At 41.0% G+C, this 25814-nt stretch overlaps 1 protein-coding gene across 2 annotated transcripts; it reads left to right on the top strand.

Annotated features, from left to right (window-relative positions):
- The first annotated feature begins 11173 nt into the window (after positions 1-11173).
- WEE1 (WEE1 G2 checkpoint kinase) lies at positions 11174-25515 on the top strand. Of its 2 annotated transcripts, none has more exons than XM_019975625.2 (11): positions 11174-12071; positions 13513-13718; positions 14170-14233; positions 14669-14841; positions 15456-15577; positions 19087-19233; positions 21398-21493; positions 21581-21666; positions 23022-23192; positions 23285-23430; positions 24171-25515. In XM_019975625.2, exons 1-11 carry the CDS (start codon positions 11496-11498, stop codon positions 24322-24324), a joined length of 1941 nt encoding a protein of 646 aa, XP_019831184.2. In that variant the 5' UTR covers positions 11174-11495; the 3' UTR covers positions 24325-25515. The 2 variants fall into 2 exon arrangements, with proteins under 2 accessions (XP_019831184.2, XP_019831185.1); XM_019975626.2 differs by lacking the exon at positions 11174-12071 and adding an exon at positions 12126-12731.
- The last annotated feature ends 299 nt before the right edge of the window (positions 25516-25814 follow it).

Raw genomic sequence — 25814 nt, 5'->3', positions numbered from 1 at the left:
AGTTTATTTCAGGAAGGATAGAGTGGCATAATAGAAGGAAATCCATTAATTTAATTCACCACATACATAATTAAAAACAGAAAAAAAGACTAATTAAGAGAAATGCTAAAAAGGGGGTATAATGGAATATTCACTCCTCAAATATTCTGATGAAAGAATATTTCTCTAATATGGTAGATATAAATCAAGTCCACATGTACATATATACACATCTTATCACCCAATATTATTCAGTTCAGTTCAGTCACTCAGTCATGTCTGATTCTTTGTGATCCCATAGACTGCAGCACACCAGGCCTCCCTGTCCATCACCAACTCCCAGAGTCCACCCAAACCCATGTCCATTGAGCCACTGAGGCCATCCACCCATCTCATCCTCTGTTGTCCCTTTCTCCTTCTGCCCTCAATCTTTCCCAGCATCAGGGTCTTTTCAAATGAGTCAGTTCTTCGCATCAGGTAGCCAAAGTATTCAAGTTTCAGCTTCAATATCAGTCCTTCCAATGAACACCCAGGACTGATCTGCTTTAGGATGGACTGGTTGGATCTCCTTGCAGTCCAAGGGACTCTCAAGAGTCTTCTCCAACACCACAGTTCAAAAGCATCAATTCTTCGGCACTCAGCCTTCTTCACAGTCCAACTCTCACATCCATACATGACCACAGGAAAAACCATAGCCTTGATTAGACGGACCTTTGTGGACAAAGTAATGTATCTGCTTTTTAATATGCTGTCTAGGTTGGTCATAACTTTCCTTTCAAGGAGTAAGTGTCTTTTAATTTCATGGCTGCAGTTACCATCTGCAGTGATTTTGGAGCCCCAAAAAATAAACTCAGCCACTGTTTCCACTGTTTCCCCATCTATTTGGCATGAAGTGATGGGACGAGATGCCATGATCTTAGTTTTCTGAATGTTGAGTTTTTTTTTTAAATTTTATTTTTTAACTTTACAATATTGTATTGGTTTTGCCATATATCAACATGAATCCACCATCCTGAACCCTCCTCCCTCCTCCCTCCCCATACCATCCCTCTGGGTTGTCCCAGTGCACCAGCCCCAAGCATCCAGTATCCGCATTGAACCTGGACTGGCGACTTGTTTCATATATGATATTATACATGTTTCAATGCCATTCTCCCAAATAATCCCACCCTCTCCCTCTCCCACAGAGTCCAAAAGGCTGTTCTATACATCAGTGTCTCTTTTGCTGTCTCGTATACAGGGTTATTGTTACCATCTTTCTAAATTCCATATATATGCGTTAGTATACTGTATTGGTGTTTTTCTTTCTGGCTTACTTCACTCTGTATAATAGGCTCCAGTTTCATCCACCTCATTAGAACTGATTCAAATGTATTCTGAATGTTGAGCTTTAAGCCAACTTTTTCACTCTCCTCTTTCACTTTCATCAAGAGGCTCTTTAGTTCTTCTTCACTTGCTGCCATAAGGGTGGTCTCATCCGCATATCTGAGGTTATTAATATTTCTCCCGGCAATCTTGATTCCAGCTTGTGCTTCCTCCAGCCCAGTGTTTCTCATGATGTACTCTGCATAGAAGTTAAATAAGCAGGGTGACAATATACAGCCTTGACGTACTCCTTTTCCTATTTGGAACCAGTCTGTTATTCCATGTCCAGTTCCAACTGTTGCTTCTTGATCTGCATACAGGTTTCTCAAGAGGCAGGTCAGGTGGTCTGGTATTCCCATCTTTTTCAGGGAAAGAGAAAGCCTTCCTCAGCGATCAATGCAAAGAAATAGAGGAAAACAATAGAATGGGAAAGACTACAGAGCTCTTCAAGAAAATCAGAAATACCAAGGGAATATTTCATGCAAAGATGGGCTCAATCAAGGACAGAAATGGTATGGACCAAACAGAAGCAGAAGATATTAAGAAGAGGTGGCAAGAATACACAGAACTGTACAAAAAAAATCTTCATGACCCAGATAATCACAATGGTGTGATCACTCACCTAGAGCCAGACATCCTGGAATGTGAAGTCAAGTGGGCCTTAGGAAGCATCACTATGAACAAAGCTAGTGGAGATGATGGAATTCCAGTTGAGCTATTTCAAATCCTGAAAGATGATGCTGTGAAAGTGTTGCACTCAATATGCCAGCAAATTTGGAAAACTCAGCAATGGCCACAGGACTGGAAAAGCATAGAACATAGTTTGTGTATTTATTTCATCCTTGCCATATTTCTGTGCTCTTGTTGTTTCTAACTACTGGTTGATAAACATACAGACAGACACACAGAGCCCTGGAAAGTCAGCACAGCTTAGTCATGGTGGGTGGGAGTGGGGACAGGCATCAAACACAAGACTTGGCTGCTTCAGAAATCTTTGACGGCAAACCTGCTTTGTCCGCAAAACGGGTGATACAGTCAGAAGTGACCGGAGCATGTGTGAGCTATCCTATGCTCCAAACTGAGTTTCTGGATCAGTTAAATTCTGAAGCTGGTTACTAGGGACAAAGTCTTTTATTCTGCACTTAGAAGTGAGCCTGCAATAAATCAAGAGTGATCCTGGAAGCCCCTTCCTTATCAGCACTCACCATGGACGACAGGCAGAACACAGAGCTGCTTGTCTGAGACCGGCCGGAAGACCAGTCCAAATGAAATAACCAGGCTGAGAGAACCGGAGCACACGCTCCTATCCCAAGAGCAAAGCCAGAGAAGGGAGAAAGGGACATGAGAAAATGGAAGGAGGGCTGGGGCGTCAGTGACCAGAAAGAGTGGAGAGCTACAGGATGTCAGAAAAAGCAGGGTATGGTTCTCCAGGACCTCTGCCATATTCCACTTGCCCCATCCTGTTTTAGAGCAATGTTACAGCTTCTCTCTTGTCTCTCTCGTTAGTTGGTACCCAGGCATTTTGGAAGTGAGATTTTTTGATAAATTTGTATATTTCTCTGTATGGTTAATATATTTACTGTAGGCTAATTTTTTTTTTTAGGCTAATTTTTTAAATAGAATCATTATATAGTTTTGCAACCTTTTTAAAAATTATATCTTAGATATCTTTTCATTTTGTATGTATAGCTCTATCTCATCATTTGGCAAACTGTGGTTACTTAATATTTAATAGACATTCAGGTGGCTTCCAATTTTTGGTATTATATGCCATACCTAGAACACAATTCTCCAGATCTCCATTTGGCTTATTCCCTCACTTAATTCAGACTCCTGCTCAAATGTCACTTCCTCGAAAGGCCTTCCTAGATCACCCTATTAAAATAGCACCTCCCCCCAACCCTCTGGGGCTTCCCTGGTGACTCAGAGGGTAAAGAATCTACCTGCAATGCTGGAGACCCGGGTTCGGAGCCTGGCGGGCTACAGTCCATGGGGTCGCAAAAGAGTTGGACACAACTTAGCGACTAAACAACAAACATTCTTTTACATATTTTTGCAGGCCTGTACCCATGGACAGAGGAGGCTGGTGGGCTGCCGTCTATGGGGTCGCACAGAGTCAGACACGACTGAAGCGACCTAGCAGCAGCAGCAGCAGCAGTAGCAGCAGAAAGGTTTAGTAGCATTGCTGAGTCAAAGATGATCAATATTTAAATTGCAGAAGAAACAGTCAAAATGATCTTTTAAAATGGTACCAATTTATACCCACCCCCATAGTGGACAGGAATGCGTTTCTCCAAACCCTTAGCAACACACCATAGTATTAATCTTCGCAATTTTTCCTCTTGAATTTAGAATTTAAAATACATGTGGGTTTTATGGTATAACAAAAAGGCAGAGGTGCCAAGTATGACTGTCTTTGACACCCATGGCCCCCACCGCGTCCTGCTACCCTAACCCTAGCAGCGCACTGTCCATGGTGGGGTCCTGTGACCCCGTCTTCAGCAAGTCTCCCAGGTAGTTCTCACCCTCACCTGACCCAATCCAGCTTGTGTGAAGGTTCTAGCGAAGGAGTGCAGCTATTCCAATACCCTTTCCGACGAGCTTGATCTTGCAGCTTGAGGAGGGACACACGTGAAGGGGTGATGCAGGAAGGGGACACTGGTCTAGCCAGCCAGATTAGCTGAGTCAACCCTGGTGATTAATGGGGTGATAGATGTCACAGCCAGATCGCCCTCACACGCGAAAGAGCGAGTCTTGAAGTCAGTAGTGACACAGTCTCAGTTATACCAGCTGTATGACTATGTGATATAGGCATTTAATCTAGTTGGGTTTCATTTTCTTTCATTTTTTTCATTTTCTTCATTTGTAAAAACATGAATTAAAATACCTCGGAGCATTCCTATAAAGATTAGATAAATATGGAAAGCATCTGGCTTAGTGCCTGCCATATACAGCCAGCACTATAGCCTTCCCAGCTCCCTCCAAAGCACCCCAGCTTTTTTGTGGCCCTTAGGATATTTCTCATACCCTGACTCGTATAAAGGTAAGGGGCAGTAGGCAGGATATGGATCATGCTTGAACAAGGCACACACCCAATAGAAGATGCCAGGTAGAGTTGATTTCTGCATTCAGGAACTAATTCACCCTCATGGGTATTTTTTTTCCATGTACATATTTATGCCCACCAATCAGCTGATCGTACCTAATACTACTGGGTACTCTCCACCCAGTTAGCTCCTGGATGAGCTCATCTCTCAATCCAGTCTGAGCTGGATTTTTACAGAACTTTAAAACTGACTCACCACTGAATCATTAAAACATAGCAATACCCAAACACACCCCTGTTGCCACACAAAAGACCAGCAAGGGGTGTCTGCCTCATCTCCTTTCCCTCTCCTACTGAGACAGGGCCCCTTGTTTCACTGGAGAGGTGTCATCACATCTTTTGTGTTGCAGTAATCTGAACAAAGCTGGTTCAGCCAATCACAGTGTGGCCGCAGAGACTGGCAGTCCTGTAGTCCTCCAGATCATTTCCTGTGTGTGTCACTAACCCAGGAGGAGAGGCAATCAATCAATTACCGACTGTGTATTTAGCACTGCTGTTCTGTTGCTCACTCGCTCATGACTCCTCCTGTTTATAAATAGATTCCTGTGACGTGACCTTTTCAGTTACTGAAACTCATTAAGAATTTAGAGAAAAGCAGCTCTTTGCAAGTATTAACAATACTGGAGAAAATGGGACTACTTAGTTCCATTCCTCTAAAAAGGAATTTTGAAATAGCAAATAGGAAGCATGATGTTTTGGCTGCCTCACAGAGCTATAATTTTAAATGTTGGTTGAGAACTCCTCTCTTATCTAGGAATGCTATGTCCAGTGGCCAGTACTGTCTCGGGAAAAGTCTTAAAGTTAGCATTATTGCCACAGGCCTTACTGAGTGCAGTGGACTATCAAGCCTTTGAAGGCCAGAGGGGCCATGTAAAGGCTTAGATGACTTCGAGTAGGCCTGAAGGCTTCTCTAACTAACACAACTGGTTATAGCAGAGGTTTTGTGTATGTACACACACAGTGGTTTTTTTCCCTTTTTGTTTTGGCCGTGCTGCAAGGCATGTGGGATTTTAGTTCCCTGGTCAAGGATTGTGCCTCCTGTAGTGGAAGCTTGGAGTCTTAACCACTGGACCACCAGGGAATTCCCCAGATACAACTTTTAAGTACCCTAGCACGGTCTTTCAGTGTTGAAATCCCCAAAGATAAACTGAATGAGAATTTTAGATCCTCAAACTTTTTGTACATAATCTATATAATTGATACAATTGTATGTAATGGAATCTGCTGTTGATCTTACATAAATGTTAGAAGGATAAATGGAAAGAGTATGTTGGTAATCCTTAAAGATTAATTAGGCATGAAAATAAAGTACATTCATTCCATTAAAATACAAGCTTTCAACTGGTCACTCTTTCCTAGCTATACTTTTCAAGTTCTTATCAATACTATCTCTGTTCTGATTTGATCATCCTCACTGGCTATACACAGACTTAACTGTTTATTCACATTGCGTGTTTAGTCGCTCAGTCATGTCTGACTCTTTCTGACTCCATGGACTGTAGCCTGGCAGGTTTCTCTGTCCATGGGCATTGGGTTGCGCCAGGGGACCTTCCCAACCCAGGGATCGAACCCAGGTCGCCCACATTGCACGTGGATTCGTTACCCTCTGAGCCACCAGGGAAGTCCTAAGTTTCACGTTAGGCAAACTTGTTTTGAGGACACCAGGAATCACAGGCTGCATTTACTGATTAAAGCCATTAACAAGTATGATTATTCTCAAATAACACTGCTGTAATTAAGGACTTTCCTGGCAGCCCAGTAGTTAAGACCTTGCCTTCCAAGGCAGGGGTCACAGATTCAGTCCCCAGCTGGGGAGCTAAGATCCCACATACCTCATGGCCAAAACGTCAAACATAAAAACAGAAGCAATATTGTAACAAAGCCAATAAAGAGAATAAAAAATGGTCCACATAAAAAAAAAAAATCTCTAAAAAAAAATTGCTATACTTAAAAGTACACACAAGATTTATTGAACACTATTTGTAAGGCACAATGCTAGTCTCCCATTTAATCTATTGAACAACTAAGGGGGAACTGGATTTGATTATTCTGTATCAGAGTGAGCTGATGAACACGCGGTGAAGTGGTCAAACAGTGTCATCCATCAGAGGGTATTACGGCAAGCGACAAAGTACAGAAATCTAAACTACACCTGAGAAGTAAAATGCAAGCAGTGGTAGGGTTACCACATTCCAGCCTGAGAACTGGATTCTGGAGCCAAATGGCAGTTGGTAACAGTTAAGAGCTGGGCTGAAGTGAGGTGAGCTTTGCTGAGAGAACCAGTGGAAGAGGATCGGTAAAGACACCAGGAAGATGAAGAAAAACAGTTGAATTTTTCAAGCATATTATTTGGTTTTTAAGTGAAAAACAGATTTGACCAACATGACTTAAAAAAAAATTAGATATCTATTAGAGTAGGCTTATCTTTAGAAAAAGTTATTTCTCCAGAATAAAAAGCATAAGCTAGAAAGGATTCAGCTGTGGGTAAAAGCAGGCTAGTCTTGAGAAACATTCCTAGAAGCCTTACATCACTGTGAAAAATTAGTTCCTAGTTCTCAAGGACCTTTCATTCAAAAGTTCATGGCTTATGTTTACGAGAATACGCACATATATTTATGTGCTGTATAAAAAGTATTTGAGAAGGTGATTTAGGACTCTCAATTATAAATTTTCAGGGCAGAAGACTTATTTTGCTGCTAGGACAGGTGAATGGGCCAACAGCGGATGAAAGCCTTTACTTGGTAAATCATCATTGTTAAAGGAGAGAAACAGGTTAAGTTTGTTCTCCCAGAGCATGATTTTTACTCAGTTATTACAACATTACCACAAAAGCTGCCTAGTAACATTAGTTAAAAACAACACAGGGTAGGGAAAGAGCAGGAAATTTGAATTAGATATGCCCCGGGGCAGGTGGGCGTAACCCCTTCTCTCAGTACAGTGAGTGCTGTATTCTGAAGAGCGTGAAATTTAAAAAATCGGAACAATCGTTTAGAATTTCAGTTAGGATATTGCTGCAGTTAAACCCATAACGCTGTGCCATGTTCTCAGCCGCAGGAGGCAGGGCCTGGATTTCTTACTCATTTGGGCACTTTTGTTGTTTAAAGAACACTACATTTTAATTATTCCGGAAACATTTATTAAGCACCTTCTTTGGAGCCAAGGCACACTGCTGTTTTCTGCAGCTCTAAAGATAAATAAAACTTGATCTCAGCCCTGGTTGGGAGAGAAGCCAGACAAGTAAACAAAGGGTGTTACATAGTCCACGCAGGGTGTGGTGAAAAGTCTGGAGCAGGGAACATCTATTTTACATGGAAGTGGAGAAAGTCAAAGGATTCTTGCCCTGAGTATCACTTTTAATGATACTTAAAAAAATTTGTTTTCGTCTTTCCCCCAGTCATTCTATACATCTGGTGGGAATTTACCTCTCCTATTCTGTGTGAGGACCTGGGTGTGAACCAAGAAATCTTCCCTTCCCATTGGGAATCCACACCCTTTTTGCCCCCGCTGATTTTAAGAATATCCCAGTTTAGGGAAGCAGAGAGGTGGCAAGGTTAAGAGTTGACAAACAAGGAGTATTAGAAGAGTTTTCACCTCCAGGAAGGGGGCTTCGGCAGAGGGTTGCGAGGTTAAGTGGGAGACTTCTGTATCATTTGAACTAATAATATTGAGAGATAAAATAAACCAATAAATATGTAAGTAAGGGTCCTATTATCACTCAGAAGATACTGAGCACCTAAGCCGTATCATTTACTTTGCTGACAAACGTCCACATAGTCAAAGCTATTGTTTTTCCAGTAGTCATGTATGGATGTGAGAGTTGGACCGTAAAGAAAGCTGAGCACCAAAGAATCGATGTTTTTGAACTATGTCATTGGAGGAGACTTTTGAGTCCCTTGGGCTGTAAGGAGATCCAACCATCCATCCTAAAGGAAATCAGTCATGAATATTCATTGGAAAGACTGATGCTGAAGCTGAAGCTCCAATTTGGCTACCTGACGGGAAGAACTGACTCATTGGAAAAGACCCTGATGCTGGGAAAAATTGAAGACAGGAGGAGATGGGGATGACAGAGGAGGAGACGGGGATGACAGAGGATGAGATGATCAGATGGCATCACCAACTCGACGGACGTTGAGTTTGAGCAAGCTCTGGGAGTTGGTGATGGACAGGGAAGCCTGGCATGCTGCAGTCCATGGGGTCGCAAAGAGTTGGACACGACTGAGTGACTGAACTGAACTGAAGCCATATCAGAATACTGCAATAAACAAAAGGAAAGGTCCTTATACTCAAGGACCTCATTTTCTAGAACGGAATAGTAGTTAACAATCAACACACTCTGAGATAGATAAAAGCCTGTCAAGGAAATGAAGCAGGATGTTGTGAAAGAGTGAAGGGGGTGGGAGGCAGCATGATTTTGCATACATAGAAACAGCAGATATAGAATTCTTTATATAGGAGAAGCTTGGGGCAAAAAATTAGGGGGCAGGGGTGTTTAGGAAGCACACTGCTTTCCATACAACTCATGTTACAGATCAACAAAGAGTAGAAGTTTTACAGAGTTATTTTTATTTATACTTCACATGAAATTTAGAAAATGTCAACTATCCATATCAAAGAATTTATATTTCTCACTAGGAGGGAAGAGGTGTTGGAGTGCTGAATCACTTCAGGCATGTCCAACTCTTTGCGACCCCATGGACTGTAGCCCACCAGGCTCCTTTGTCCGTGGAATTCTCCAGGCAAGAATACTGGAGTGGGTTGCCATTGGGGAGGGTGCTAAAAACCACTCCTTGGCTTTTCAGAGAATGGCACTCCTTGAAACATACAAAATAGTAGAGTTCCTGTCTTCTGAGCTTAAAATTAAGTTTGGATTAACACACACAAAAAAGAAATATCAGTTAGCAAATATTTGGAGAAAATGACTGTTTACTCTGCACTGCATCTTCAGTTATGTAATCTCAGGGAATTTCCCATGTGATAAATACTAAGATGTGTTTCCATTACTAAAAATCCAGCTTAAATTTTAACTTTTGAAAAGTGTTAGAACAGCATATATGGTCAAGTGTTAATATTCATGAAGTGCCACAAGCCCATGAAAACTGTCCAGTGATATGAATCAAAACAACAAAATTAGATCAACAAACATTAAGTACCCAGAGAGTCCCTTGGACTGAAAGGAGATCCAACCAGTCCATTCTGAAGATCAGCCCTGGGATTTCTTTGTAAGGAATGATGCTAAAGCTGAAACTCCAGTACTTTGGCCACCTCATGCGAAGAGCTGACTCATTGGAAAAGACTCTGATGCTGGGAGGGATTGGGGGCAGGAGGAGAAGGGGACGACAGAGGATGAGATGGCTGGATGGCATCACTGACTCGATGGACGTGAGTCTGAGCGAACACCGGGAGTTGGTGATGGACAGGGAGGCCTGGCGTGCTGCGATTCACGGGGTCGCAAAGAGTCGGACACGACTGAGCGACTGATCTGATCCGATCTGATCTGATCTGATGTCCAGAATTCTCAGAGTGTACTGTAATCCACTGCCAGTGAGAACATAATTTTTTTTTTCTGGAGAGCAGTTGGGCAGTTTATATACTTTGACACAGTAATTCCTACTTCTTTCAATGTATCCTAAAGAATAAAAAACAAAACGGAGAAAACAACACGAGAAGGAAGAAGATTCATTAGGGTGTTAGAACTGAAAAAATTGTCAGAACCTTCTGTTTTCGACAATAACAGAGGGATAAATCACAATTTGACAGGAGTACTAGGGAAATTTTTTCTCAAGTTGCTTTGAAGTTTGCAGCAAGCTAAGCCGATCTGTTTTGCCAACACTTGCCCACGTGCTGGCAAACAAATATAAACACCGTGGCCGCGTGGTGGGCACTTGGTTTTGTGCTTAGGGCCGAGTGTGGAGCTGCATTATTTACGGTGAACGAGTTGGGGGGTGGGGTGGGGGGGAACGGAGATGGCAAAGACCACGATCTGGGGGCGTTCTGCATACACCCCGGCCCATAACAGCCTTTCTGGAGGGAAACAGAGGCTCAGAGACAGCCCTTCAGCCAGGGACCTCGCCTGAGAACTCGAGTCTCCTCCTTCTGACTTTCAGTCAGTTCAGTCGCTCAGTCGTGTCCATCTCCTCCGACTTTGGTGTCAGCCTAACCCATTTGCACACACTTCGGTCCAGAGGCCGGAGTTACCATTCCCGGCTCAGACCACGACTCGGGAACCTAACTCCCCTCAGCCACGCCCATGCGCCCCAGGGGCCGGAACCAAAGGGATGCGGGACGTTAAGGTCAGTCTCCCTCGGGAGCAACCAAGGGCCACATCGGCCTCCTGCTCGCTCCGACCCGCAGGGACTCGGAGGCGCTCTCCAGCCGCCAGTCCAGCTCCACCTCCGAGAAGTCGGAAGGGCCCCGAGGCTGTAGTGTGCGGGTTGGCGCTCGGCTCGGCTGAGTTCAGCCCTCAACCATCGCCCCTCCCAGAGGGCCGCCTAGGGTCTCCTGCCCGGCCCAGTCCGGGAGGCGCCAGACCCAGCTCCCAGGCATCCCGCTCGCTCATAGGCCCGAGGCGCCGCGCCCGCCCTGGCCAGGCCCGGCGCCGAGAGGGAGGGGCGGAGCCAGCGAGTTCGCGCCAAAATCGCGTAGCCGATCCCTCCCCAGCGGACTACGTCGCGCCCTCCATTTTTTTCAAACCCTAGGCTGGGTGGAGATTGGCGGACTGGGCACTCACGTGGTTAACGGTCGCGGGAAGCCGCGGAACCCGAACCTGCGGCTGGACCTGCGGAGACCCCAGACTCGGCGCCCGGGCCGCCCCGCCACTGCCGGACAGCCCGCGCTGCCGCCTGCCCCGCCGGCCGCCGCCCAGAGCGTTCCGGAGCCGGCGTTCGCCGCCGCCGCCGCCGCCGCCGCCGCCGCGCGGGCCCGCCGCCGCCGCGGCCCCCGGGCGCGCCTAGTCGCACGTGGCGGACCCGCCCCCTGGGCCGGCCGAGCCCTGGACTCCGCGGGCTCTGGTTCTCCGGTCCTCCGCCCCGGCCCCAGGGGCGCGATGAGCTTCCTGAGCCGGCAGCAGCCGCCGCCGCCCCGCCGCGCCGCGGCCTCCTGCACCTTGCGGCAGAAGCTGATCTTCTCGCCCTGCAGCGACTGTGAGGAGGAGGAGGAAGAAGAGGAGGAAGAAGGCAGCGGCCACAGCACCGGGGAGGACTCGGCCTTTCAGGAGCCCGACTCGCCTCTGCCTCCCGCGAGGAGCCCCACAGAGCCCGGGCCCGAGCGCCGTCGCTCTCCGGACACAATCCCCGGTAGCCCGGGGGAGCTAGAGGAGGACATGCTGCTGCGGGGCGCCTGCCCCGGCGCGGACGCGGCGGGCGGCGGGGCAGAGGGAGACTCGTGGGAGGAGGAGGGCTTCGGCTCCTCGTCTCCGGTCAAGTCGCCGGCCGCGCCCTACTTTCTGGGCAGCTCGTTCTCTCCAGTGCGCTGCGGAGGCCCGGGGGATGCGTCGCTGCGGGGCTGCGGGGCGCGCGGGGTCGGCGAGGGCGCCTGCTCGCCGCTGCCAGACTACCCGGGTACCCCGCCCCACAAGACCTTCCGCAAGCTGCGGCTCTTCGACACGCCGCACACCCCCAAGGTGAGAGGACGCGGCCGCCGGGGCGCCCAGAGCCCGCGCCGGCCCAGCCTTTTTAAAAGGCCGCGGCGCCGGGAGCGGAGCGCGGCGCTGCCCGGGTTCGGTTACATAACCGCCCGGCCTCACCCCAGCTCGCTCTCCGGCGCGGTAACAAAAAAGTTGGCAGTCTTTTTTTTGGGCCCTGCCCAGCAGTTGTCCGTTAAGATTATGTAACTGAACAATGGGCCTCGTCTGGAACTTCTTCATCTTTCAAAGGGGCTGATCGGCGCCGTCCAGGTGGCTGATGATTTAACGCCCGCCGAGTCGGGGCGGCCCCGAGCGTGGCAGGCGGGAGTGTGGCACCGATAACGCGGTTTGGAAGGATGCTCCAGTGGTGCTGGCCCGGCCACCTGACACTCCTCAGCGCCGCAGCCATCTGGTGCCTTTTAAACGCAGTGATCACTCCTGTAATTTGGGCGGCGCACTCAGGAGTTCGGTTAAAAAAAAAAATGCACTTATCGTTTCGTATCAGGTGGCCTTTTGGGGGAAAGTTTGAGATACGGAGGGAGACTGCGCTTCGACTTGGGAGAAAAGGCTGGCCTTCAAGTATTTACAGCCTTAAAAAGGCTCGTAAATAACTCGGGGTAGCGTTTAAACCTCTTTCCGGAAAGAATATTTTATTTGGTAAGCGTTTGTTTACACTCGGGTTTGCAGTTCCCAAGTTTGATCAGCCGAAGTGTCTGGATTAGGAACGTCCAGCTGTTAAAAACCAGCGTGGATTTTGTCGCCTGGACCCTCAGGCTTTCATACCATTGATAATGTCTCTTAAAGAAGTAGGTATTCAGCACCTGTGTGTTGAGTGGCAAGTGAGTATGCAGATTACCACTTGTAGAACTTTACAAGTAACAGCAGATTTTAAAGCAGACACTTACCGAAATTCAGACAGTATCGAACTTAAAAGATTAATGTGGAAAATGTACCTTTTAAAGTGAGTTTCAGTCCGCTTACTAGTCATAAACCTTAGGAGATGTGTGCTTTTTGTGCCTTACTGTTTATTGGCCGACTTGCCCAAGGCAAGTCTGGAAGTGAGGGGAGGAGCTCTATGGTGGTGGCTTTCAAAGCCCTACTTGGATGGGGGAGGGGAGCTTTTATGTGACTCCCAGAATGCTTTCTATTTTTAGATGGATTGAAAGGTTTCTTAACTTTTAGCTCCTAGAGTGAACTTAATTTTAGTTTTCATTCATATTCTTTTTAGGGCTAGAGACCTGTTGACTTTTTCAGGAAAGGTAGTTGGTATCCAGCTTCAGGCTCCTAAGTAAACCACTGTCTATTTTGCTTGAAAGATTAACAAGGGTTGGTGGTTGCTTTGACCTACACATTCAGCCAGGAGAAAGACTTGTTGAAAATTAGGTTGAGAAGGCTATCTATAGCACTTGGATCCTAAGCGTTTCTTTTCCTCTCCTAGAGTTTGCTCTCCAAAGCTCGAGGAATCGATTCCAGTTCTGTTAAACTCCGAGGTGGCTCTCTATTCATGGATACAGAAAAATCAGGAAAAAGGGAATTTGATGTTCGACAGACTCCTCAAGTGAATATTAATCCTTTTACTCCAGATTCTCTGTTACTGCATTCCTCAGGACAGTGTCGGAGAAGAAAGAGAGCATATTGGAATGAGTAAGTTATTTATTTTTCAACAGTTTGGTTCCTCAACCACCCAAGACTGGTTTGGCATAATTAAAATTTAATTTCAGCCAAATGATTTGGAAGTTTATGGGCTGAGAATTTTCTCCATTACTAGCAATTTTCAGTAATCAGCTATGGCATGGGAAAGGAAGAAAGAAAAGGTCTAGATAAATTATAGTAAATCTGCTTGTGTCAAAATGAGGCAAGCAGAGAAAGTTGATTTAGAAAGGCTTTAATTTTGATATGTGTGGTGGTGTTGGTATATCTAAACAGGAACAACATTTTCATCACTTGGTCTGTATCTTGTCATTACAAAAGTAAATGCTTTCTTTTCGGTTTTCATTCATTAAATTTTCATTTTGCTATATATCTGTCAGATAGTTTTGGATCTCTAGTTGATGGATCTGTCAAATACACTGATAGAAAAAATAATATTTTTCAGTTCCTGTGGTGAAGACATGGAAGCCAGTGATTATGAGTTTGAAGATGAAACAAGACCTGCTAAAGTCAGTAGCTTTTGATTTCCTTTTTATTGGTTTTTAAAAAAATTTTCTTTTTATTGATTTTTATATTTGTTTCTACTTAACAAGCTATCATATATACATGTTGAAATTGAAAGCCACTCAGTCATGTCTGACTCTTTTCGACCTCATGGACTATAGCTGGCCCGGCTCTTCCATCCGTGGAATTCTCCAGGAAAGAGTACTGCAGTGGGTTGCCATTTCCTTCTCTGGAGAATCTTCCTGCCCCAGGGATTGAACCCAGGTCTCCTGCATTGCAGGCAGATTCTCTACCAACTGAGCCACAAGGAAAGCCCATATATACATGTTAAATAAGCATTAAAACATAAGATAAAATTTTTAAATTTCATAGTGTTATCACCTTAGTGAAAAAATCACTTTCGTACCTTTATAAATATATGGATACACTTTTTATTACAGAGAATTACAATTACTGAAAGCAATATGAAGTCTCGATATACAACAGAATTTCATGAGCTAGAGAAGATTGGTTCTGGAGAATTTGGTTCTGTGTTTAAATGTGTGAAGAGGCTGGATGGATGCGTTTATGCCATAAAGCGATCAAAAAAGCCATTGGCTGGCTCTGTTGATGAGTATGTATTAAAGATTTTGTCTTTTGCTCTTTTGTTCATCAGTATGGTGTTAGAAATGTTAAGGTTTTAGGTGGTCAGTCACTGAATTTAATCTCTAATGTTTGAGAAGTTATAATGACTTAAATCAGATCCATTTCATTTTGTGCCATTTGTTTTTATTGGATTTGGTAGAGTAATATGAGGAGTCTGATCTTGGAGCCTAATTTAAATTTTGTATTTCTAGTAGCATCCATGAATTCACAGTAGAGTAGAATTTCATCTTTCCTGAATTGTAGGGCCAGCAAGATTCCTTCTTTCTAACATTCTTAAATGGCATGATGTGTGCTTAGTCGTGTCTTATTCTTTGCAACTCCATGGACCGTAGCCCACCAGGCTCCTCTGTGGAATTTGCCAGGCAAGAATACTGGAGTAGGTTGCCATTTCCTACTCCAGATTCTTTAATGGAAACCTTTGGGAAAATCTCATACAGAGTTTTAATCCTCTTTTAAGCAAGTTCTTCAGCATAATGAATGATAGATCCAGAAGTCAAGATTCTTTTATGAACTTTCAGATAAATTAACTCAGTTTATCTTAAATAAAAATGATTTATGATTCTCTTAATCTCAAACTTCTAGGCAGAATGCTTTGAGAGAAGTATATGCTCACGCAGTGCTTGGGCAACATTCTCATGTAGTTCGATACTTCTCTGCCTGGGCAGAAGATGATCATATGCTTATACAGAATGAATATTGTAACGGTGAGTAATGGTTCCCCTGTAAATGTGTAAGCTCAAGAAAATGAACACCAAGGAAATAATTTATTTTTTATCTAAAGTCTTGCTCTAATTCTATATATCTTTTACCTGTTATAAATTCAAAGATCAAAAGCCCTGACATGAAGTGCAAGTTATTCTTACCTGGAACATAAGATTGAAAACCTTGTTTTTTCTACCTAGATAGTAGAACCATGCATATTATTTGTATGTCTGTTACTCAAATTAAACTGATTTTCTTGAGAGGATAGCAGCCTTGCCATGTATTTTGGTATTCCTAGCACTTAGCATGGTGTGGGGGAGGGATATAATAGTTAATAAGCCAAGCTCCCTGTATCTAGCCTTCCCTTTGCCTTTCATTTTATGTGCTGCTGAAACTGATAATGGTTACTTGTAAAATGACAGTGACTCTCCATTGATATAAATTCAGCCATTTTTGAATCTTGCTCCCCCTACCATCTATCCACCCTTTGTTTACCACTAGAATCCACTGAAATGTTTCTGTAAAGAGAGAATTATTCTCATTAGTTCCCTAGCTGTGCTTGCCTCCTTTCTTCCTCCCTGCCTCCGCCCAAAAAGCATTTATAGAGGTTTAACTTTGGACCTTTATATGGTTTTGAATTTCAGCAGGTCCTTCAACAGTCATCCTGGGTCCTTCCTTTTTCACTAAATCTTTACCAAAGTCCTGGCCTCACTTCTGATTCTTACAGATCTGTTATTAAACACCTAAAATTTTGTATATGATGGATTTTTATTTCTGTACATCTTCAGTGAAATATTAGAGAACTTAGAATTTATTGAATACTTGAGTAGTGAAGATTATTTTTGTTGATTCTCATTTTTTCCCCTAAGACTAGCCATTTCATAGCTTGTGAATAAATAAGTGGTATAAGTAGTAGATCAAGTTTTCTGTTTTGGAAAATAATGAACAAAACAGATGTAGAAGATCCATTTCTCATACCTGACTTCTCACTGAGTTGTCATTTTATTCTACACCCTTGAAAAAATATAATTGTTCAGTATGCAGCATTGCTGCTGCTTTCACAAATCTCTTGAAATGTTTCTATTCATATCATCAAAATATTTATGTAGCTGTCACCTGTGGCTTTGTGGACTATTCTGTTGCTTAACCTCCATTTTTTAGTTACTGCACTTACTAATAGTATAACTTGATCATAATACCTCCTTTCCTCCATATTTGCTAGACACCATCTCCTTCTAGTTTCTTTCTACCTCTCACCTTGTTGATGTGACTTGCTGTCAGCCACAGTCCAGAAATCACAAATTTGTAGCAACCTACCAAATACGTGGTTGTGTTATTTAGTTGATTCTGAGATAACTGGCTTGGGCCTGGGATTTGAGTGAGGGGGATGAGCCGTTTTGCTACCCTCTCAGATTACAAAGACCCTGTCCTGTAATAAAGTTAGATTATAAAATAATCTTTTGAAATAATTTATTATTTTGGAGCAGTCTTAAGCACTTTAGGAATATGGATCTTTAAAAAAATAAATAAACTTGTGTAAAATAGAACAGCCTCTTTGTATGATGTTTTGCTTAGATGAAAGAAAATGAGGCTGTCTAGATATATTTGTGAGCTCTTCTGTTTGCGTTTTCCACCATTTTCTCCACATAAACCCTAAATGTCCTAATAGACCTAGCTAGATCCTTTTCTGTAGTTTCACAGGGATGGATTCTGTTATCATTCATTTGTAGTGTTGATTAACTGATATCCTTTATCTTAACTGACTTTTTATCGAAAACAGTTGTTTGCATTTTGAGCCTGTTTTCTTGATTTGGTGATAGATGGAATTTCTACTCTTGATAAGCAGGTGTAGAAAAATGTTAATTGATAGCGCAGGAGAACCTGAAATATCAGATGAATGGTTTGCTCTTCTCACCTTTCTTACCCTTTCAGCAGCAAGATAGAAGAAACTGGCCCAGCTGTAGTAGCTAGACCCATTAAAAAGCAGCCATATTATTTCTTGGTGAACTTGATCTAGGACTTCAAATTCACATATCCCAAAAAGCTTATTGACCTGCTCCCTTCTAGAGCTCTCTTTTTCCCACAGTTCAAGATTTGTACAAATTAAGTTTGGAGAACATACTTAATCCTAAACTATACAGGTGTGTGATTTACTTTTATTTTTACCGCACATTTGATGTTTTTGCTATTTAGACTTGTTCAAATTATAGGACCTCCTTTTCTGAGTAGTATATCATCGACCTAGATTTTTATTACCTTGCTTCTGGTTTTATTATTCCCAACTAAGCTTTAAGCAGAAGTGGTTTGTTTATTTTTTAAACATAACTCATTTCCTCTGAGACAGAGTATAAACAAAGTTTTTAATAAAACTTATGAAGTATAAACTTAAAGTTTTTTAAAGTATAAACAAATTAGCTGATAGGTTTGATTCTATAAAAGCAGGTTTGTTCTTATTCATAGTAAGAGTGGTATAAATTAAAACTATACTAAGATACTGGATTTTACTTATAAAATTTGTAGACTCTGTTGTTATGTGTGTGGGAAAATAGGTATTCTCGTACATTAAGCATGGAAGTGTGATTTGGTACAGCCTTCTCTAAAGGGGACTGTGTGTGTGTGTAATCGTCCAGATTTGTCTTCCAAATCCCCAGATTTACATAACCTTATGCTAGCAGATTTTAAGTATTAGCCTTTTGAAATCAGGAATTGAGTGTGTTTTATGTGAGCTTTCAGAGGCAATCAAGTCTTGGCATTGATACTGTGAAAACCAACCCAAAACTGTTTTGTAGGGTAAATGGAAATGGCGCTCTCAGCTATAGGAATTTATCCTATATGTAATAAAATAGTGTCTCATACACCCAATGAATGTGTATAGTACACTATATATACCATTTGACCCAGCAGTTTGTTTGTAGGAGATAACAAAATATGTGTGAATTCCTGAGACTATAATTTGTAGTATTGAAAAGTGAAAGTGAAGTCGCTCAGTCATGTCCGACTCTTTGCGACCTCATGTACTGTAGCCTACCAGGCTCCTCCCTCCCTGGGATTCTCCAGGCAAGAGTATTAAAGGCTTGGAAATCATTTTTAAATGTCCATCAATTAGGGGATTGGTTAGTGCATTACCATTCAATTATGCAATGGAATTTTGTATACCTAAGAAAGGAGTGGTCTTTGTATATTATAAAGAATGATCTTCAAGATAATGAAAATGTGTTATTGCTTGTATAAAAAGGAGTTGAAAAGAATTCATAACATTACTCTGGGAAAGAGAACTAGGTGGGTTGCTAGAGTATGTATTGATAAGACAGAGACTTTATATTATAGTTTGTACACATGTGAGTGTTTTAGCTAGTGAAAGAATAAATACAATTTTGATTTCACAAGCAGGTTGAAGAGAATAGGTCCTGTAAAATGTCATTTTCTTGGTTGCGTCTAGTCATACAGTAAAGATGAAAGAAAAATGGTATTTCAGAAAGAAGAAAATTCTGACGTTTCTTGTGTTTGTTAGGTGGCAGTTTAGCCGATGCCATAAGTGAAAACTACAGAAGTATGAGTTACTTTACAGAAGCAGAGTTGAAGGATCTCCTCTTACAAGTTGGCCGGGGCTTGAGGTATATTCATTCAATGTCTTTAGTTCACATGGATATAAAGCCTAGTAAGTATTACAGATCATCTGACCTATATATGTTCTTTAGGGTTTTATAGAATAAATGATTTCATTAAAACAATATGGCAACATAAAACATTTTACTATATTTTTTCATTGTTTTTTTTAACTTTTTATTTTATACTGGAGCATAGCTGATTAACAATTTGTAATAGTTTCAGGTGGACAGCAAAGGGACTCAGCCATACAAATACATGTATCCATTCTTGCCCCAACTCCCCTCCCATCTAGGCTGCCACGTAACACTGAGCAGAATTCCCTGTACTGTACGGTAGGACCTTGTTGGCTATCCATTTTAAATTCAGCAGTGTGTACATTTCATTTTAGCTTTAAAAGATTTTTGACCCACTTAGTAGTAGTGTTTCATTTCCCATCACCTCTTCCCTTGTTACACCAAAAGATCTGAAATAATACTCTCATTTTTACTAAAAGCTGAAAAAAAATGTTCTGCATCTTATGGGAACCACAGTCTTAGAGTGGGACTGATGGGGAGACTAAAAGAACTCATGTTTAAAGCCTGTCTCTTGTACTAGGCTATATAGATCTGTACTTTTAAATTAATGCTGGTGCGGCTAAGAGGGTTATTGTTATTACTGTTTTGTTCAGAAAAGAAAATGGTACATGCATTTTTATTTTGCGTTTAAAAAAGGATGCAAGTGAATCCTACACTAACATTTTAGTGCAGATCCCTCTCGTCAAAAGTCACGTCGTAATGTACATACTGTTTTAGAACTTTTTTAAAAAGACACTGTCTCTACCTTTCCATTTCAATAATTATCTACTTGCCAGGTCATATTAAAATTTTTCCTAGTTGACCAAAGTCCTTAGCAGTTGCTTCATCCAAACTAGCGTCCATTTCAGAACCATGCATTACATCAGGGTAAATCCATTTTCTTTTTTTAGGTTTTACTCTTCCCCTACTTATATAATAATAATACAGACCTTGTTTTGCCAGATTTCCTTTCTTCTGGGTTCGACTGGTTGCTTTGTTGCATCATTTAGCTAATTCCTTTTTCTATCCTTTAATTTAGAAGTTATAACTAAAAAGTTAAGGATTTTAGGGATTTAAGGGATTTAAGTTAAACATTTTAGGCTAGGTGTTTTTAGGCATTGTCAGGTGGATTCTTTACCGTTTGAGCCACCAGGGAAACCCAACTGAAAGGTTGATGGATTTAAGTAAACATTTTAGGCTGAGTGTTTTTAAATTGAATTACTGAGGTTCTTTTCTTTTTTTAATCTATGCTAAGTCGTGTCCTACTCTATGCAACCCCATGGACTGTGATTTAAATCATTTTTCGCAACTTAATTATATGAATTATATGAAGAATTTTTGTATGTCAACTTATTAAAACATTTATTTTCAAAAAGAAAAAATTAAGTTTGAACTGGTTGCAATTAATGTAGATCATTGAGGTTTCCCCATACTCATAGCTTGTATTTAATGTTATACAAACATAGGGGACCATTACATTACAGGTACAAAAGTTGAAAATATTAAGGCATGTGAAGTTTTAAATTTACAAATATCCCCATAAAATAAGTTGTCCTGTAAATAAAATTGAAAAGATGCTAGTGAATGAAACATTGATAAAACTACTAAAATAAAGTTTGCTGCTGAAACTTATATTTATATAACCTTACCTGCATTAGATGAAGAAGAAGTTTGTGTACAGTAGAAATAGTGAACCACAAAACCTCTTTGGGTTGTAGATGCTGTATGGTCAGCCAAACTCAATAACTGCATGACTTGTTTTCACACCAGCCTTGTAGCATTAGATTAAAATTTGTGCCTCAGTAGCATCACAGAGTCGGACACGACTGAAGTGACTTAGCAGCAGCAGCATCATGAATTAGTATGTTAATTGCCCTTTGTATTATTTCTAAGTAATTAGAACTGCTGAAGATCAATGTGTAGCTGACAAGAGTCTAATGCAGTGGTTTTCAAGTGTTAAAGGACCAGTGCTAGACCAGAAAGTACATTTCTGTATTTTCTGTATCTAGAAAATACAGTCCCCTTTCCTTCTTACTGGGTTTGGGTAGAACACATAGTCTATATATTTAAGCGCTTTCTGAATGATTCGTTGTATGACTTGTTTGTGAACTTTGATTCTATTAATTGTTAGTATGGCTTACCTAAATAACTGTTTGACAGGTAATATTTTCATATCTCGAACTTCAATCCCAAATGCTGCCTCTGAAGAAGGAGATGAAGATGACTGGGCATCCAACAAAGTTATGTTTAAAATAGGTAAGAAAGAAAAGTAACCAAATTATTTCCTTAAAATAGAGGCTGTTTTGTTTTAATTCTTGACTGTATTTTTTTCAATACTTCTAGGTGACCTTGGACATGTAACAAGGATCTCTAGTCCACAAGTTGAAGAGGGTGATAGCCGTTTTCTTGCAAATGAAGTTTTACAGGAGGTAGTTTTTCTTCTTTAAGCCATTTGCTTTGTAACACTTATTATCAGATGCTAGAAAACTATAAATGCAGATGTACTGAAATTTTAAGCTAATAACCAGTAGAAAGATAATACAGAATAGAAAGTGTAAACTGTTAGCTTGTTGGGGTATTTAATCTAGCAAAAGTCAATAAAGGCAAAGATTTATCATATTCAACAGTGGTGGGGTTGCAGTAAAAAAAAAGTTTCCACGCATTACTGGTGAAACTTTAAAATGACAATGTCTTTTCGGAGATCAAAGTGTTAACATCTGTCAACATTTTAAAGTCACATTCCCTTTTACCCAGAATTTCTATTTCTAGGAGTCTCTCTTAAAGAAATATTCATATACAAATAAATTGAGAATGTTAATATTTAGCAATAAAGGAATGATTAAATAAAGTATGGATACAGTTAATAATGTGAAAGTATGTGTTAGTCACTTAGTTGTGTCCAACTCTTTGCGACCCCATAGACCATAGCCCGCCAGGCTCCTCTGTCCGTAGAATTCTCCAGGCAAGAATACTGGAGTGGGTTGCCATTTCTTTCTCCAGGGGACAACTTCCTGACCCAGGGATTGAACCCAAGTCTCCTGGATTGCAGGCAGATTCTTTGCCATCTGGGAAGCCCCATAGTTAATAATACTATTTCAAAAACAGTGTTGTAAAATATTTCTTGATAAGCGTTTTTGAATGGAAATAGAATAACTAGAACAAATGAATTGTATGACACTATTCTCTTTATGTATATTTGTGTTGTATATGTATATGCATATTTCTAACTTGTTGATGTTTGTAGTTTCATATGAATGCCCCGAGAGCTAAAGTTTCTTCTGAGAGTTGAGTGAGGCTGGTGATAAAGGGGAGGCCTTTTAGAAATAACCTGAATACTTTTAGAAATGTATTTACCATCCCACCCCAAAGTGTATTGTTGTTTAGTCGCTAAGTCGTGTCCTACTCTTTGCAACCCAATGGACTGTAGCTCGCCAGACTCCTCTGTCCGTGGAATTTCCCAGGCAGGAGTACCGCAGTGGGTTACCATTCCTTCTCTGGGGGATCATCCCAGCCCTGGGGTTAAACCTGTGTCTCCTGCATTGTCAGGCGGATTCTGTCCCACTGAGTTACCAGGAAAGCCCCAGAGTGTATATAACTTTGTCATTAAAAAAAGTATAATCTCCCCAAATTTAGCTTGTTCTCTGAGTATGTCCTAAATTTAAATGTATCACTGGACATTTTAATTTCATCTTATTTCTCACCCAAATCATCATTGAGGTGTAATCTTACTTTATTTTGACAATCTTTATATTCCCTTAACTTTTTTTTCCCTTTAATTTTACAGAACTATACTCACCTTCCAAAAGCAGATATTTTTGCCCTTGCCCTCACAGTGGTATGTGCTGCTGGTGCTGAGCCTCTTCCCAGAAATGGAGACCAATGGCATGAAATTAGACAGGGTAGATTACCTCGGATTCCACAAGTGCTTTCGCAAGAATTTACAGAGTTGCTAAAAGTGAGCATTTTATATGTGAAGCACTTTATTGACACAGTTCAATATTTTATTAAATTGCATATCTTTGTGTTAATTTTACTTCTCTTTTTAAGGTTATGATTCATCCAGATCCAGAGAGAAGACCTTCAGCAATGGCACTGGTAAAGCATTCAGTATTACTATCTGCTTCAAGGAAGAGTGCAGAACAATTACGAATAGAATTGAACGCTGAAAAGTTCAAAAATTCACTTCTGCAGAAGTAAGTGATGGGGTTTTTGTTTTTTTAGTTTCTCATTTTTATTCTCAGATTTTAATTAGAAATGATTTATACTTTCCATCAGTGAAGAATAAAGTGGCTTGGCATGTTATATGGTTAAAGTTTGGGGACTTCTGTCTTGATATTTGACCTATAAATTGGCATTGTTTCTAAACTTTGAAATTATGGACTTAAAAGGTTTTTAAACCTGCATGTATTCAAAAGTGGTGATATCCTTATGCCCAAATTGTCCCAAAAGCTAAAATGAGCAGGTATCAGTTTTTTCTCTCCAAACTCTTGTCATAAATGACATTCTCCTCAAAATGTTCTGTTTACTTTTATGAAAGGATGAAATTAATGTCAATTGGGTTAGATGATTTTCACATTTGATCTGAATGACCTTTGACATTTTTGGAAAACTGGTTGGAGTGTTTATCTAATTCATTTGCTTTATTGCTACCATTTTTATACTAACCTAATAAAACTGACTTGAAATACTTAAAGGTTATTTTGCCATTAGTTTGATAGCCAGCATAGTTCATATAAAGAGGAAATAGAATTCTCCTTTTGTCTCTTATGTAAATAGATTTTCACTTTTTTTTCTCTTTAATTTTATCTTGGAGTAATGATGGCACACAAAAATCTCCCAACTGATAATGTAGTTTGTATTTGGCCTCTTAGGATCCCTTTCTGGGTTTAATACAGTAGGTGAAAAGTCTTGTTTCCTATTTTTATGTTGTTAGAGAACTCAAGAAAGCCCAGATGGCAAAAGCTGCAGCTGAGGAAAGAGCACTCTTCACTGATCGGATGGCTACCAGGTCCACCACCCAGAGTAATAGAACATCTCGACTTATTGGAAAGAAAATGAACCGCTCTGTCAGCCTTACCATATACTGAACTACTCATTACCCACCTCCCCCCAAAAAAACTGTGACAAGAGGAAGCTAGGTTGAAATCACTGCTACAATCCAGTTAGCAATTCCTTTTTCAATCGGTGTCAGTAATTTTACTGAAGTACCTTTTAGGACTTATTTGTGAATTACAGTTGAAAGCTGTATTTTTACCAGTGCTTTATCAGGCTTTTGTCTGGTCTTACCAGTCTGTCTTCTGTAGGATGTCGGTCACTGTTGGATGTTACACCAGCCTGTCCAGGGTTAACCACTGTGGTGGTGTGCTGCTTATGGTTTGCTGTTGCATTGTAATAAAAGGTATCTTTTCCTGTAGTGACCTGTACAAGGACCCAAGGGCTTTATTACATACCTGTTCTCCCTTTGAAGGGAATGCTAAGAGACTCAGTACTCCTCAGCTTTCAATGTACCTGTGTGTCAATCGTATATTTCTTTTTTTTTTTTTTTTTTCTAAATTGTGAATTATACTTGTATACCCAACTGGGAGCACTTTGTAGGCATTGCATGAACCATGGAGTGATAATTCTGTGGAAGTACTGCCTTGTGAATTTGCTGCTATTTTAGTTTTGTCTTTGCTGTAAAATTGTAGCATTAAACAATCATTGTTGTTAATAGGCTTTCTTTTTAAAACAATTATGTGAAATATATAGCTGCTCTTGATGAAAGTAGCTATTTGCCTTTTTTTTTCTTTGAACTTTGAAGCTAGTGCATTGGAGAAATGCACCTCCCTCCCCTCCTTTGGAATGCTATATTAATGTAGTATAATTATTACTGGTTTTGTACTTTTTTCCTGATAATACCCTTCTCTGACTCTTTAAAAAATGTTTTCTCCTTCCACCCAAGTTTTGTACCTGATTGTATTGTTAGTCTGTTTTTAAATGTTTTGCCCGGTTTCTCTTCAATATTTGTGTATATAAACTAATCTTGGTGATACTGTACATAGCTGTTTGAAATGGCAGAATGATTTCTGACTATCCCAAGCTTTTCACAAAATATATTTTATCTGTGATTAGCCATTTGACTAATAATACTGGCTAACAGATACTGCAAAAAAAAAAAAAAAAAATAGAATTTGTCTGTTGTTTTTCTATTAATTTTCTTTTAAAACATGTTTGCACTTGTCTGTTTGACTTGTGTTTTATTAACATTGATTGGCATATTAAAAGTCACTCTGAGCTTACCTTCATTGTGTGAATCTTTGTGGTGCCTGTTTTCTACTATTTTATCTCCATTATCACTACATTTTTTTTTAACACATTTTAAAATGTTGAATATAATGTATTTAAAGTACTAAAGACAGAGGACACATTTTTGATAGAGTATGAAACATGATTTAATGATGAGCTTTAGTTCACATTGGGCTTCCCTTGTAGCTCAGTTGGTAAAGACTCCACCTGCAATGCAGGAAACCCTGGTTCAATTCCTCGGTCAGAAAGATCCCTGGGGAGAAAGGGATAGGCTACCCATTCCAGTATTCTT

Source organism: Bos indicus, chromosome 15 (assembly GCF_029378745.1).
Source record: "Bos indicus isolate NIAB-ARS_2022 breed Sahiwal x Tharparkar chromosome 15, NIAB-ARS_B.indTharparkar_mat_pri_1.0, whole genome shotgun sequence".
NCBI lineage: Eukaryota > Metazoa > Chordata > Mammalia > Artiodactyla > Bovidae > Bos > Bos indicus.
The sequence above is the reverse complement of the archived record's forward strand: the minus strand, read 5'-3'. Positions and strand labels throughout refer to the sequence as shown.